Below are 12469 nucleotides of genomic sequence, written 5' to 3'. Positions count from 1 at the left end.
TTTTTTTAATTGGCTGCAAAAAACACTTAAAAGGTTTTTTTTATTATTATTATTGAGAACTGCTTTTGTTCTAGTCAAAATAAAACAAATAAGACTTTCTCAAGAAGAAAAAATATTATAGGAAATACTGTGAAAATTTGCTTGCTCTGTTAAACATCATTTAAGAAATGTTTGAAAAAGAAAAAAAGTCAGAGGAGGGCTAATAATTTTCACTTCAACTGTATAATGAGAACATCCTCACTCCTCAGGTCTTACAGCATCATCACTCTGTTCATGAAATCTCCTACATTGCCAAAGACTCACGAGACCATCGCGCCTTCGGCTATGTGTGCGGGAAAAAAGGCAACCACAAATTTGTGGCAATCAAAACCAGCCATGCAGTAAGTGCTCATCATTTTTAATATTCCTAAATATCTATAAATAGCTATTGTTTAAGCTGTTAAAAGATATGACTGTTTTTATTCAACCCAAACTCATTGGAAATAAGCCTACATTTTAGCATAACAAAAAAATTACATTGCTCCGGATACGTTTCATTGTACGTTTCAGATTTCAAATCCACTAGAGGGCGCTGTGATGTCTATATCTTTGCCAATCTGAAATACGTTACTTAGGGTGTGTTTTGTTGTACATATCAGAGACACGTCCAACTTGCAGATGTCCAGGAGAAGGCGCAGCTTATAGTACAGATCAGCTAGCGAAACACTGAGCAAAACCAACCCAAGCTCATTCTGGAAACGTAGCCCCGCGGACGTTTCTGGAGACCGTGATTTACGTGGCCGGAGGTACGTAAAGGCCGCGTTTGTTTTTTTTTCGAGCGAACGCTGCGGGGCGGTGTGGCGCCGCTCCGCCCCTCCTTTTCGCGCACGCCGGCCGACGGCTCGCCTCCAAGTGGAGGGCTTTCCTAACGCAATCAGTTCGACCGCCTAGCTCACAGCGTTGCGTCGGCGGAGCGGAGGCCCCGGAGGAGGATGAGCCCGAGCCGGCCGCGGTAGACGACGACCGGGATCGAGTCCGGGGAACGGCGGGTTCCGGAAATCAGGTAAGACGAAAAACGGAATCCAGAAAATGAGGGCGAGAACGCGGCGGGATCCGAAAACGCTGTCGAGATCGAAGACGGGGGCTTTTGCTTTTTTTTTTTTTTTTGATCCGGCGGCTATTCGCGCGAGAACGGTGCGGGCGCGAACGCCGCGCACTCCCGAGAGGCGCCCGCCCGAGACGCGAAAAAGCGCACACAGCGGCCTCTCGCGGATCCGCGAAAACAAAAAAAACGCTCGAATACGTACCTCCCGGGACGTAAATCGCGGTCCGCAGAAACGTCCGCGGGGCTACGTTTCCACAATAAGCCTTGGTTGAGCAAAACCCTTCGCTGAAACCAACCAATAGTGTTTTCAGTAGCAGACAGAAGAGAAATGTGCACTGCGACCACATGGTTTACTTTGATTTTACATTGCTTTTATCTCTTTAGTGGGAGCGTGCTTAACCGGACTGCAACCCGAGCGCTCTGCAGCACAAACACAACACTGTACAAAATGAGACACGAGCAATTGCCAGAAAAGTGTCCATATGGAGATAGATAGGTGACGCAAACGTGTTTATTACAAATCATAGACCGTTTAAGATGTATAGTGCTGTTTATTTGGTGTTGAGCAAAGAACTGCATGAAAATAATCCTTTATTCTCCAATGATACATCCCTGTAAATGTCATTAGCGTGAAAAGGATCAAAGGTTGATGTCGTCGTACTGCCCCCTAGTGTTCATTTCACCTGCAACACTGCAGTCAAATGTGTGGTTAAGTACATTTTTTGCAGATTCACAAAATTGTAGGCATATTTCCAGTGAGCATGTGCTGTTTTTCTCTCCTCATTTAGGCAGCGCCAGTTATACTGGATCTGCGAGACCTTTTCACCCTCATTCATGATATAAAACAAAGGGAAGAAGCAGAAAAAAAGAGCCAGAAGGAAAAACACTGTGAACAAGTCATCTATCAGGTAAGATTGTTAATGCATTAACTAATGGAACCGTATATTTAAAGTATGACCACGTTTTCTTCTGAGTATGCTTCATGCCAGACAGAAATGACAATATAAATCAACATGTGGTCACTTTATTTTAAGGTACAATTTTTCGGTATTAATAAAGCATTAACTCTGACTTTTGCCTTTATAAACTCCTAATTTGCTGCTTATTATTAGTAATTAGGTTTGTATTTAGGTTTAGGTATTTGGGTAGGAGTAGAAATGTAGAATAAGCTCATGCAGAATATGTGCTTTATAAATAAGGATTATTAATGCGGTCCTTTTTCAAGGAAATCTGTTTGCTACATACAAAATACACAAGAAATACACAAACATATACAAACAAAATGATTTCATCATCACCGTATATCCTAAGGTTGCAATTCTTATATCTATTTCTATATATATATTCCTATTTTTAACTGGAACCCTGGAACGTCTACTAATAAATAGCCAACATATTAATAATAAGCAGGTAATAAGCCACTAGTTAATAGTGAGAATTGGTACTTAAAAAAAAGTGTTACCGAATAAATTATAGATGTGGTCCTTCCTCCCAGAAAATCAATTGATACAATTGGCATTTTCTTTTGTCACAGTTAAAGTTGTGGATTTATTTATTACATTTGTTGAGTTTTCCTAAAGACATCTTTTAAAAATATGGTCTATTTCTCTTAATGATGGCACAGACTATTCTGGAAGATGAGGTTGATGATCCGGTGTATCAGGTGAGTGCTTTTTTAACCTGATGTTATTATTATTGACATCCAGCTTGAGTTTATTATCATTTAATCCCTCCATTTAAGTGTCGTCAATATTGTTTTTATTTTTTATTTTTTTGGTGTTATTGTTCTCAGAAGTTCAACTCTTGTCATTGGCAGTGTAATATGGAGCCAGATCAGTCTCAAAAATAATACATTTACAAAATATAGTTCATGCATGCACAACACAATTCACATGTGCAAAATCCAATTCGTAAGTTCAAAACACTATTCGTAAATACACAAATCCAATTCGTAAATTCAAAACACGATTTGTAAATTCACAAATCCAATTCGTAAATTCGAAATATGATTCATAAATACACCAGTTTAATTTGTCAATTCAAAGCATGATTCTTAAATACACAAATGCAATTCTTAAATTCAAAACACAATTTGTAAATACACAAATCCAATTAGTAAATTCAAAATATAATTCATTAATACACAAATCTACTTCGTAAATTCGAAATATGATTCTTTAATACACAAATTCAATACGTAAATTCAAAACACGATTCGTAAATTCACAAATCCAATTCGTAAATTCAAAATATGATTCATTAATACACAAATACAATTCGTAAATTCGAAATATGATTCATTAATACACAAATACAATTCGTAAATTCGAAATATGATTCATTAATACACAAATACAATTCGTAAATTCAAAACACGATTCATTATACACAAATCCAACTTGTAAATTCAAAACACGATTTATTATACACAAATCCAATACGTAAATTCAAAACACGATTTATTATACACAAATCCAATTCTTAAATTCAAAACACGATTCGTAAATACACAAATTCATTCGGCGAAAATATTTATGTTTTTTACTTGTGAATTCGCAAATTGTGTGTTGTATTTATGAATTGTGTTTTAAGGATTTTGTAAATGTAAATTGTGCTGCGCATGTATGGTATTTATTTCGTAAATGTATTATTTTTGAGACTGATCTTGCTCCATAGTGTATTGATATGCAGTCATGGTCTGTGCTTCTGTGTTTATGTGCTTTTAAGAGTCAGAAATGTCTTCACTGGATGTTCTCGGATATGTTGAATCCAGTGCCCTCGATCTCGCTAACACTGAATACAGACAACTCTAACATCCATATCGGAAGCAGAAAATCTAAGATAGAAGCTCTCAGATCTGATTTAGTAAGACTGAAGCATTTAAAACACACTGTGTCGGAAAAGTCTATTTTTGTATTTGTTAAACTAGTAATTTTACTGTTTTGTATTATTATAAATTAAATGTTTGTTTATTTGTTTTGTTTGTTATCAGAAGGTTTTATTTCTTGCTTCAGCTTAGGAGACATGACTGTCTATCATAGCTAATGTCAGTTAAAATGCTCTGTATTTAACTTTTTAAAAATCCAATTTGAGGCACTGCTGTTTCTTTTAGTCTGACGTCTAATCGTGATTTGTTCGATTTTTGGCTTTTGTTAGCAATCTCGATTAACCGTTCTCAACCAGGGCTAACATTATTTAAATTTTGAGACCTAATAGTTATATTTTTTAAACCAGGCTCATTAGAAATATGTGCAAAACGTAAAATACATTGCTCCGGGTACGTTTTGTTGCACGTTTCAGATGACAAATCCACTAGAGGGCGCTGTTTACATGTTTGCAGATCTGAAATATGTTATTTAGCGTGTGTTTGGCTGTACGTTTAAGCTAAACGTCCTTCTTTTAGATGTGCAGGAGAAGGCGGAGCTTGTGTTACACATCAGCTAGTGAAACCCTGAGGTTAACCCTTCGTTAAACCCAACCAATAGTGTTTTCAGAAGCAGACGGAAGAAAAAAGTGCACTGCGAACACAGTTACCTTGATTTTACATTGCTTTTATCTCTTTTGTGGAACCCGAGCGCTCTGCAGCACAAACACAACACAGTAGAAAGTGAACTACTAGCAAACGCCAGAAAAGTGTCCATATGGAGATAGATAGGGGACGCAAACTTGTTCATTACAAATCATAGACAGCGTTAAGATGTATAGTGCTGTTTACAAAGGGTTGTGGAAGGAAATGCATGTAAATAATTATGTATTCGTCAGTAATATGTCCCTGTAAATATCATTAATGTGAAAAGGAACAAAGGTTGATGTCGTCATACTGCCCCCTAGTGTTCATTTCACCTACAAACTGCAGTCAAACGCATGTTAAAGTACATTTTTCAGTTTCACAAAAATGTAGGCTGAAGAATGTATTTCTAATGAGCCTGTGTACTAAACTTAATTTATTTTATCTTCAAGCCTTAAATGCATACGGGTCTTTAAATATGATTTTTTTTTTAAATAAAAGGAAATAAATAAAATTAATTGTCAATTTATGTTCTTTTAAACCAACAACAAAAAAGGGTTCTTGATTAAGTTACAAAACACTTTTTTAAGTGATAAACCATCAGCATTTAATTGTTTTTTAGTATTGATTGGTTCCATATGGGGCGTTTCTCATTTTCTTTTCCAACTCCTTGTAGTACATTGTGTTTGAAGCCGGACACGAGCCCCTGCATGGCCACCAATCAGAGGAGAGCGTTTACCAGGTACTTCCTTGAGCCAATACATCTTCCCCAACACTTTTACTGTTAGAAAAATCCCAAAGAAAGATGAATCTAGAAATATGCATTCCCGCAAGATGTCCCATGAACTGAAACTATTTAAATGTGTAATACTCTGCCAGTTATAAATACACAGCACTATTTAAATACAGTCATTTAAAAAAGATTAGACACCCTATGAAATTCGAGTTGCTCCAAATCAATAATTTGATCATTGACAGGTCTTAAAGCATGGAAGCTAAAACTTATATCAACATATAGCATGAACATAAGTCAGACAGTGCTAATCAATGGCTGAACTGATGATCATGAAGTGTGATCAGTGGCTTTGTCAGTGTGTTGGTCTGTGGGATGAGTGAGCACACTTGTTCCACAGCTAAAGCTGAGCCAAAATTGAGTCCTGAGGAAGACAATGATCCCAAACACAGCAGCTGAAGAAGAAACACTAAACATAGAGGTCTTCAATAGTCAAAATGCAGAGCTTATCCTATCTGAATTGCAGAAATCTCCAAAACTCCTCCAGGATGATCTGTGAAGCTCATCTAGAAAATCTTTAGTAATTATGGCTAAAAGTGCATCTACAGGATCTAAATCCTCAGTTTGTCTTGTGGCTTTTGTATCTTGGCTTTATTTCTGTTCAATTAATGATGGCAAGCTATGAGATGTCATGTGATGTTGTTCATTTGAGGTTTTATCTTCTGAGTTTTGAAAACCTGCCGAGGACCATGTTGATTTGTACTATGTCCTGATATGGAAAACCATGAAATTCAATAGGGTGTACTATCTTTTTCACATGCACATATATTAAAATATCACTCAAAAAGTGTTGCTATTACAGCAAAAAATGTTGCTAACAAACATACTATAATTTCTAGGTCCCCACAAGTCAGCAGAAAGACGGGATCTATGACGTTCCAAAACACCATCTTATGGCTGTAGGTTTTGTCTTATTTCAGACATTCGCACAACCTTCACATGCCTGTTTTCCCTCAAACAAACCTCTCACGGATCGTTCACTCTTCATTTAAAGAATTTGAATCCTGCAGAAAATGAAAGTGATCAAAATATTTCTATGTTTGGTTATGTCACAAAATGTTAATTAAAGTAGTGATCATATACAAGGGAATGGATGACTGCACTGTAGAAAAACCAATTAGTTGACTTTACTTTAAAAAGTGAGTAAACCAGTTGCTTTTAAAGCAATTAGTTGTAAAAAGTGAGTAATTGCGTTGCTTTAAATAAGATTAGTCAACATCACTTAAAAAGTGAATAAACTTGTTGCTTTTAAAGCGATTAATTGACCTTTAAAATGTAAGTAAATTTATTGTTTTAAAAGCGATTAGTTGACTACTTAAAGTGAGTGAACTAGTTGTATTAAAAGCGATTAGTTGACTACTTAAAGTGAGTGAACTAGTTGTTTTAAAAGCGATTAGTTGACTACTTTAAAGTGAGTGAACTAGTTGTTTTAAAAGTGATTAGTTGACTGCTTAAAGTGAGTGAACTAGTTGTATTAAAAGTGATTAGTTGACTGCTTAAAGTGAGTGAACTAGTTGTATTAAAAGCGATTAGTTGACTGCTTAAAGTGAGTGAACTAGTTGTTTTAAAAGCGATTAGTTGACTACTTTAAATTGAGTGAACTAGTTGTTTTAAAAGCGATTAGTTGACTACTTTAAAGTGAGTGAACTAGTTGTTTGAAAAGCGTTTAGTTGACTGCTTAAAGTGAGTGAACTAGTTGTTTTAAAAGCGATTAGTTGACTGCTTAAAGTGAGTGAACTAGTTGTTTTAAAAGCGATTATTTGACTACTTAAAGTGAGTGAACTAGTTGTTTTAAAAGCGTTTAGTTGACTGCTTAAAGTGAGTGAACTAGTTGTTTTAAAAGCGATTAGTTGACTGCTTAAAGTGAGTGAACTAGTTGTTTTAAAAGCGATTAGTTGACTGCTTAAAGTGAGTGAACTAGTTGTTTTAAAAGCGATTAGTTGACTGCTTAAAGTGAGTGAACTAGTTGTTTTAAAAGCGATTAGTTGACTGCTTAAAGTAAGTGAACTAGTTGTTTTAAAAGCGATTAGTTGACTGCTTAAAGTGAGTGAACTAGTTGTTTTTAAAGCGATTAGTTGACTGCTTAAAGTAAGTGAACTAGTTGTTTTAAAAGCGATTAGTTGACTGCTTAAAGTAAGTGAACTAGTTGTTTTAAAAGCGATTAGTTGACTGCTTAAAGTGAGTGAACTAATTGTTTTTAAAGCGATTAGTTGACTACTAAAAGTGAGTGAACTAGTTGTTTTAAAAGCGATTAGTTGACTGCTTAAAGTGAGTGAACTAGTTGTTTTAAAAGCGATTATTTGACTACTTAAAGTGAGTGAACTAGTTGTTTTAAAAGTGATTAGTTGACTGCTTAAAGTGAGTGAACTAGTTGTTTTAAAAGCGATTAGTTGACTGCTTAAAGTGAGTGAACTAGTTGTTTTAAAAGCGATTAGTTGACTGCTTAAAGTAAGTGAACTAGTTGTTTTAAAAGCGATTAGTTGACTGCTTAAAGTGAGTGAACTAATTGTTTTTAAAGCGATTAGTTGACTACTAAAAGTGAGTGAACTAGTTGTTTTAAAAGCGATTAGTTGACTGCTTAAAGTGAGTGAACTAGTTGTTTTAAAAGCGATTAGTTGACTGCTTAAAGTGAGTAAACTAGTTGTTTTTAAAGCGATTAGTTGACTACTTAAAGTGAGTAAACTAGTTGTTTTTAAAGCGATTAGTTGACTACTTAAAGTGAGTGAACTAGTTGTTTTAAAAGTGATTAGTTGACTACTTAAAGTGAGTAAACTAGTTGTTTTTAAAGCGATTAGTTGACTACTTAAAGTGAGTGAACTAGTTGTTTTAAAAGCGATTAGTTGACTACTTAAAGTCAGTGAACTAGTTGTTTTAAAAGCGATTATTTGACTACTTAAAGTGAGTGAACTAGTTGTTTGAAAAGCGTTTAGTTGACTGCTTAAAGTGAGTGAACTAGTTGTTTGAAAAGCGATTAGTTGACTACTTAAAGTAAGTGAACTAGTTGTTTTAAAAGCGATTATTTGACTACTTAAAGTGAGTGAACTAGTTGTTTTAAAAGCGTTTAGTTGACTGCTTAAAGTGAGTAAACTAGTTGTTTTAAAAGCGATTAGTTGACTGCTTAAAGTGAGTGAACTAGTTGTTTTAAAAGCGATTAGTTGACTACTTAAAGTAAGTGAACTAGTTGTTTGAAAAGCGTTTAGTTGACTGCTTAAAGTGAGTGAACTAGTTGTTTGAAAAGCGATTAGTTGACTACTTAAAGTAAGTGAACTAGTTGTTTTAAAAGCGATTATTTGACTACTTAAAGTGAGTGAACTAGTTGTTTGAAAAGCGTTTAGTTGACTGCTTAAAGTGAGTAAACTAGTTGTTTTAAAATCAATTAGTTGATTACTTAAAGTGAGTGAACTAGTTGTTTTAAAAGCGATTAGTTGACTACTTAAAGTGAGGGAACTAGTTGTTTTAAAAGCGTTTAGCTGACTACTTAAAGTGAGTGAACTAGTTGTTTTAAAAGCGATTAATTGACTACTTAAAGTGAGTGAACTAGTTGTTTTAAAAGCGATTAATTGACTACTTAAATTGAGTGAACTAGTTGTTTTAAAAGCGATTAGTTGACTGCTTAAAGTGAGTGAACTAGTTGTTTGAAAAGCGATTAGTTGACTACTTTAAAGTGAGTACACTCGTTGTTTTAAAAGCGATTAGTTGACTACTTTAAAATGTGAGTAAATTCATTTTTTTAAAGTGATTAGTTGACTAATTAAAAGTGAGTACACTCGTTGTTTTAAAAGCAATTAGATGAATACTTAAAATGAGTGAACTCATTGTTTTAAAAGCAATTTGTTGACTTTACTTAAAAGTGAGTACACTCATTGTTTTAAAAGTGATTAATTGACCTTATTAAAAGCAAGTAAACTTGTTGTTTTAAAGGCGATTAGTTGACTTTACATAAAGAGTTAAACTCATTGTTTTAAAAGCAGTTATTTGACTTAACAAATTTAGTAGACATGTTGCTTTAAAAGTGATTAGTTGACTTTGAGTAAACCTGTTACTTTTAAAGCGATAAGTTGAGTTTACTGTAAAAAGTGAGTAAATCTTTTCCCTCAATATTAGTAATGAAGTTAATTATAAACTATGCATAATTATAAAATGAAGGTACAAAGGGTTAACTTACTTTTTTAAGTCAACTATCTACTTTTTGCTGTGTGGAAAGTCACACAGATGTTTGTTTTTGTGGTTCATTCAACTATTTCATAAGAAAAGTTGTTTTGGACAAAATGAAATAAAAGTCATTGGCTGCACTGAAAATTGTTACTTCATGACGTTGAACAAAAAATACACTGAAAAGTCAGCTAAGCATTGCAAATAGCCAGACAGGTTTCTAACAGATTCATCTGAATGAATCCATGTTAAATATTGTTATCAGTCCATTTTTCACAGAGTGTTATTGCTTGTCTGTTCATTCAGTCGGAGCCTATATTGAGTGCCTGGAGTCCTGCATAAATCTCATTCCCCCTTCTGCAATGTTTGAGAACAACTAACAAACATTGCTTGTGTTTGAGTACATCAAAACTCGAGATTTCTTGATTATTTTACTAGAATATTATATTTGTGCTGTTATTGGGTTTTGTTTGTTTTGCATGCACTTTGGGTTCTGGCTAAATGGACATGCAGTGTTGTTATAATTCACCTCATTGCTTGTACTTCATGTTTTATACTCGATGTCTGTTCATTTGTTGGTGTCATTCATTGCCATACTTAAAAAAAAACCTATATATTTTGTCATTCACAGGTGTTTTCTGTTTATGAATTGCATTATGAGACATTATTGTCTGCTCTGTTGACTTTTGTGTTGAAAGTTTAACTCTACAGTGACTTTTAGTGACATTTTAGTTGTTTAAAACTAATAAAGAATTAAGTCAGTGTATTACTTGTTTTTGTACCATGATTACAGCCAATATATCAGTTTACTACTAAACATGTCAATAAAAGTCCCTTTTTCAAACTTCCCATATGCATAAACAAATAGCAAGAAACACTAATTCCAAAACATGTAAGACTGTTAATTTACCAATATTTTCTTACATTGATCATTGTCTTTATTGAAGGTTTTCTGCTGATAATCACATATTGTGCTTTACTTTAATTCCAATTGAAGCATTATTTCATTTTATCTGATTATTATTTAATTTGTTGGCTCATTTATTGATTGTATGCAGATGTTCTGTCTTGTAAAATGCATTTTCTGTCCTCTTCACTGACTGTATTGCAGAATATTAGCCAGGTGGATCTTTTTGGAGACATGGCCACCCCGCCAGACATCCTTTCTGTAAGTAAACTTCTCATTTTTAACACTGACACGTAAATGATTTATTTCAATACTTCTTTAGTTTGGTTAGGTCTACAGGACTATATTTTTATTTACTACATTATTGATTCTGTAAAAGGAACCTGATGAAATTGAAAACGAACATTGCACCGGAAGTTTATCGGTGGCTGAAAAACACTTGCCGTGCCCGTTAATTAGCTATAATAAATAAACTGATAATGTGAGAAATGTTGAATGTGTCTGAGTGAGTATATGCATGTATTTGTGTGCACTTTATTATTATACCATCATGCAAATTATTGTATCAATTTTGTCACAGATGCCCGCATCACCGGCCACCACACTGGATCCCGGAAGGAGACGACGATTTGTCCGACCTGAACTCTTCACGCATTTTAGTCCACCCGCTGTCCCCACAGGTATCCTACAAAAGCTGATTTCCTATCAGTTTTATAATCAGTTAAAGCAGGGGTTCTCAACTAGTTTAGCCATGGGACCCACATTTTTACAAGGTCATCAAGCCGCGACCCAAATTTTAAGGAACTATAATACAATTTTAGGAATTATACTTAATTTGTGTTTATTTGTTAACATAAACAAGCAGTGACCGATACATCATAAGCAATTTACCAATATTACAAAGTAAAAACGACAAATATTGTTAATAATAAACTCTTAATAAAACATGTTTTCTGGTTTCTAAATGTTGTTTTAACATAGAAGGTTTCATGCTCTCTTATGAGAGCACCTCACTACATCCCACATAGCAAATTTTCTCTGGCCCAGCTCTGGCCCACACAATCAGGTTTTGCTTGGCCCACATGCCGCAGTGAATTACAGTACATGACTGGACCAAATCTGGCTTCCAGACAAGGGCCAAACACAGACCATATCTGGGCCAAGTCTCAGCCAAGTTAATAACTCATAACTGGGCCTGAACTGGGCCAGATAGGTCGGTGTGTCACGATTGCAATGAAATTGATAAACGCATGGAGTGATGCGCTTTAGGCACACTATGGGCACGCTTTTTCTCAAAGTGACCTGATTGGTAGAATTTTTTTTCTTTACTCAAAAATGATTTTAGTGTATTTTAAATGTGGGTCAAGACTGGCCAAACTCACATGGCCCACTTATCAAATTTTAAAATCTGGGCCAAATACTACGTTTTTCATCTGGCCCAAATCTTGTGTGCCGCCTTAAAGACGGTGCCACCTCTGCCAAACCCGGGCCATGTTTGGCCCACATGCTGTATGCCAGTGCCGGATGAATGCCTGCTGTGCCAGCTTTATGCCAAATCTGGGCCAGAATTCTTTGCTACTAGGGATATGACACTGATGCTTTAAGTCTTTTTTGTCGTCAATATATATATATATATATATATATATATATATATCCATCCTTAACATATTCGGAGTCGTACTTGCGCTTCGACATATTTGTTGCAATAATTAAATGAAATTTCACTTGTCAAACGATTGGGTTGTCGCGCACGCATTTCAAAATAAAAGTCCGGTATATGCAAAATAAGTAAAAAATTAAACTTTTGTTGTTGTTTTTTTGACCACACACTCCGCGACCCACTGAAAATGTTCCCGCGACCCACTTTTGGGTCACGACCCACCAGTTGAGAAACACTGAGTTAAAGGAACAGTATGTCATTTTGGCTACAAGTTTATTCGCAACAAATAAAGGTGTAGTTTTTATTTGTTTTAAATCCATGTTAAGGTCAATATTATTCGCCCCTTCAGCAATATTAGTGTTGGA

The 12469-nt window shown here is 35.0% G+C and overlaps 1 protein-coding gene across 48 annotated transcripts in view; it reads left to right on the top strand.

Annotated features, from left to right (window-relative positions):
- Positions 1 to 12469, top strand: part of dab1b (DAB adaptor protein 1b) — a 74115-nt gene that overhangs the window by 51298 nt on the left and 10348 nt on the right. For 19 of the 48 annotated variants that reach the window (XR_012389347.1, XR_012389346.1, XR_012389348.1 and 16 more), the window contains 7 exon segments: positions 249 to 380; positions 1873 to 1992; positions 2709 to 2747; positions 5269 to 5334; positions 6225 to 6284; positions 10649 to 10705; positions 11025 to 11124. Coding sequence is in view for 37 of the 48 variants with exons in the window: in XM_073921042.1 (XP_073777143.1) it covers positions 249 to 380; positions 1873 to 1992; positions 2709 to 2747; positions 5269 to 5334; positions 6225 to 6284; positions 10649 to 10705; positions 11025 to 11124 (574 nt within the window). In the remaining 11 variants the exon portion in view is untranslated. 48 annotated transcript variants of the gene reach the window in all.

This window comes from Danio rerio, chromosome 2 (assembly GCF_049306965.1).
Source record: "Danio rerio strain Tuebingen ecotype United States chromosome 2, GRCz12tu, whole genome shotgun sequence".
Taxonomy (NCBI): Eukaryota; Metazoa; Chordata; class Actinopteri; order Cypriniformes; family Danionidae; genus Danio; species Danio rerio.
Note: the sequence above shows the minus strand (reverse complement) of the source record. Positions and strands in the feature narration are given on the sequence as shown.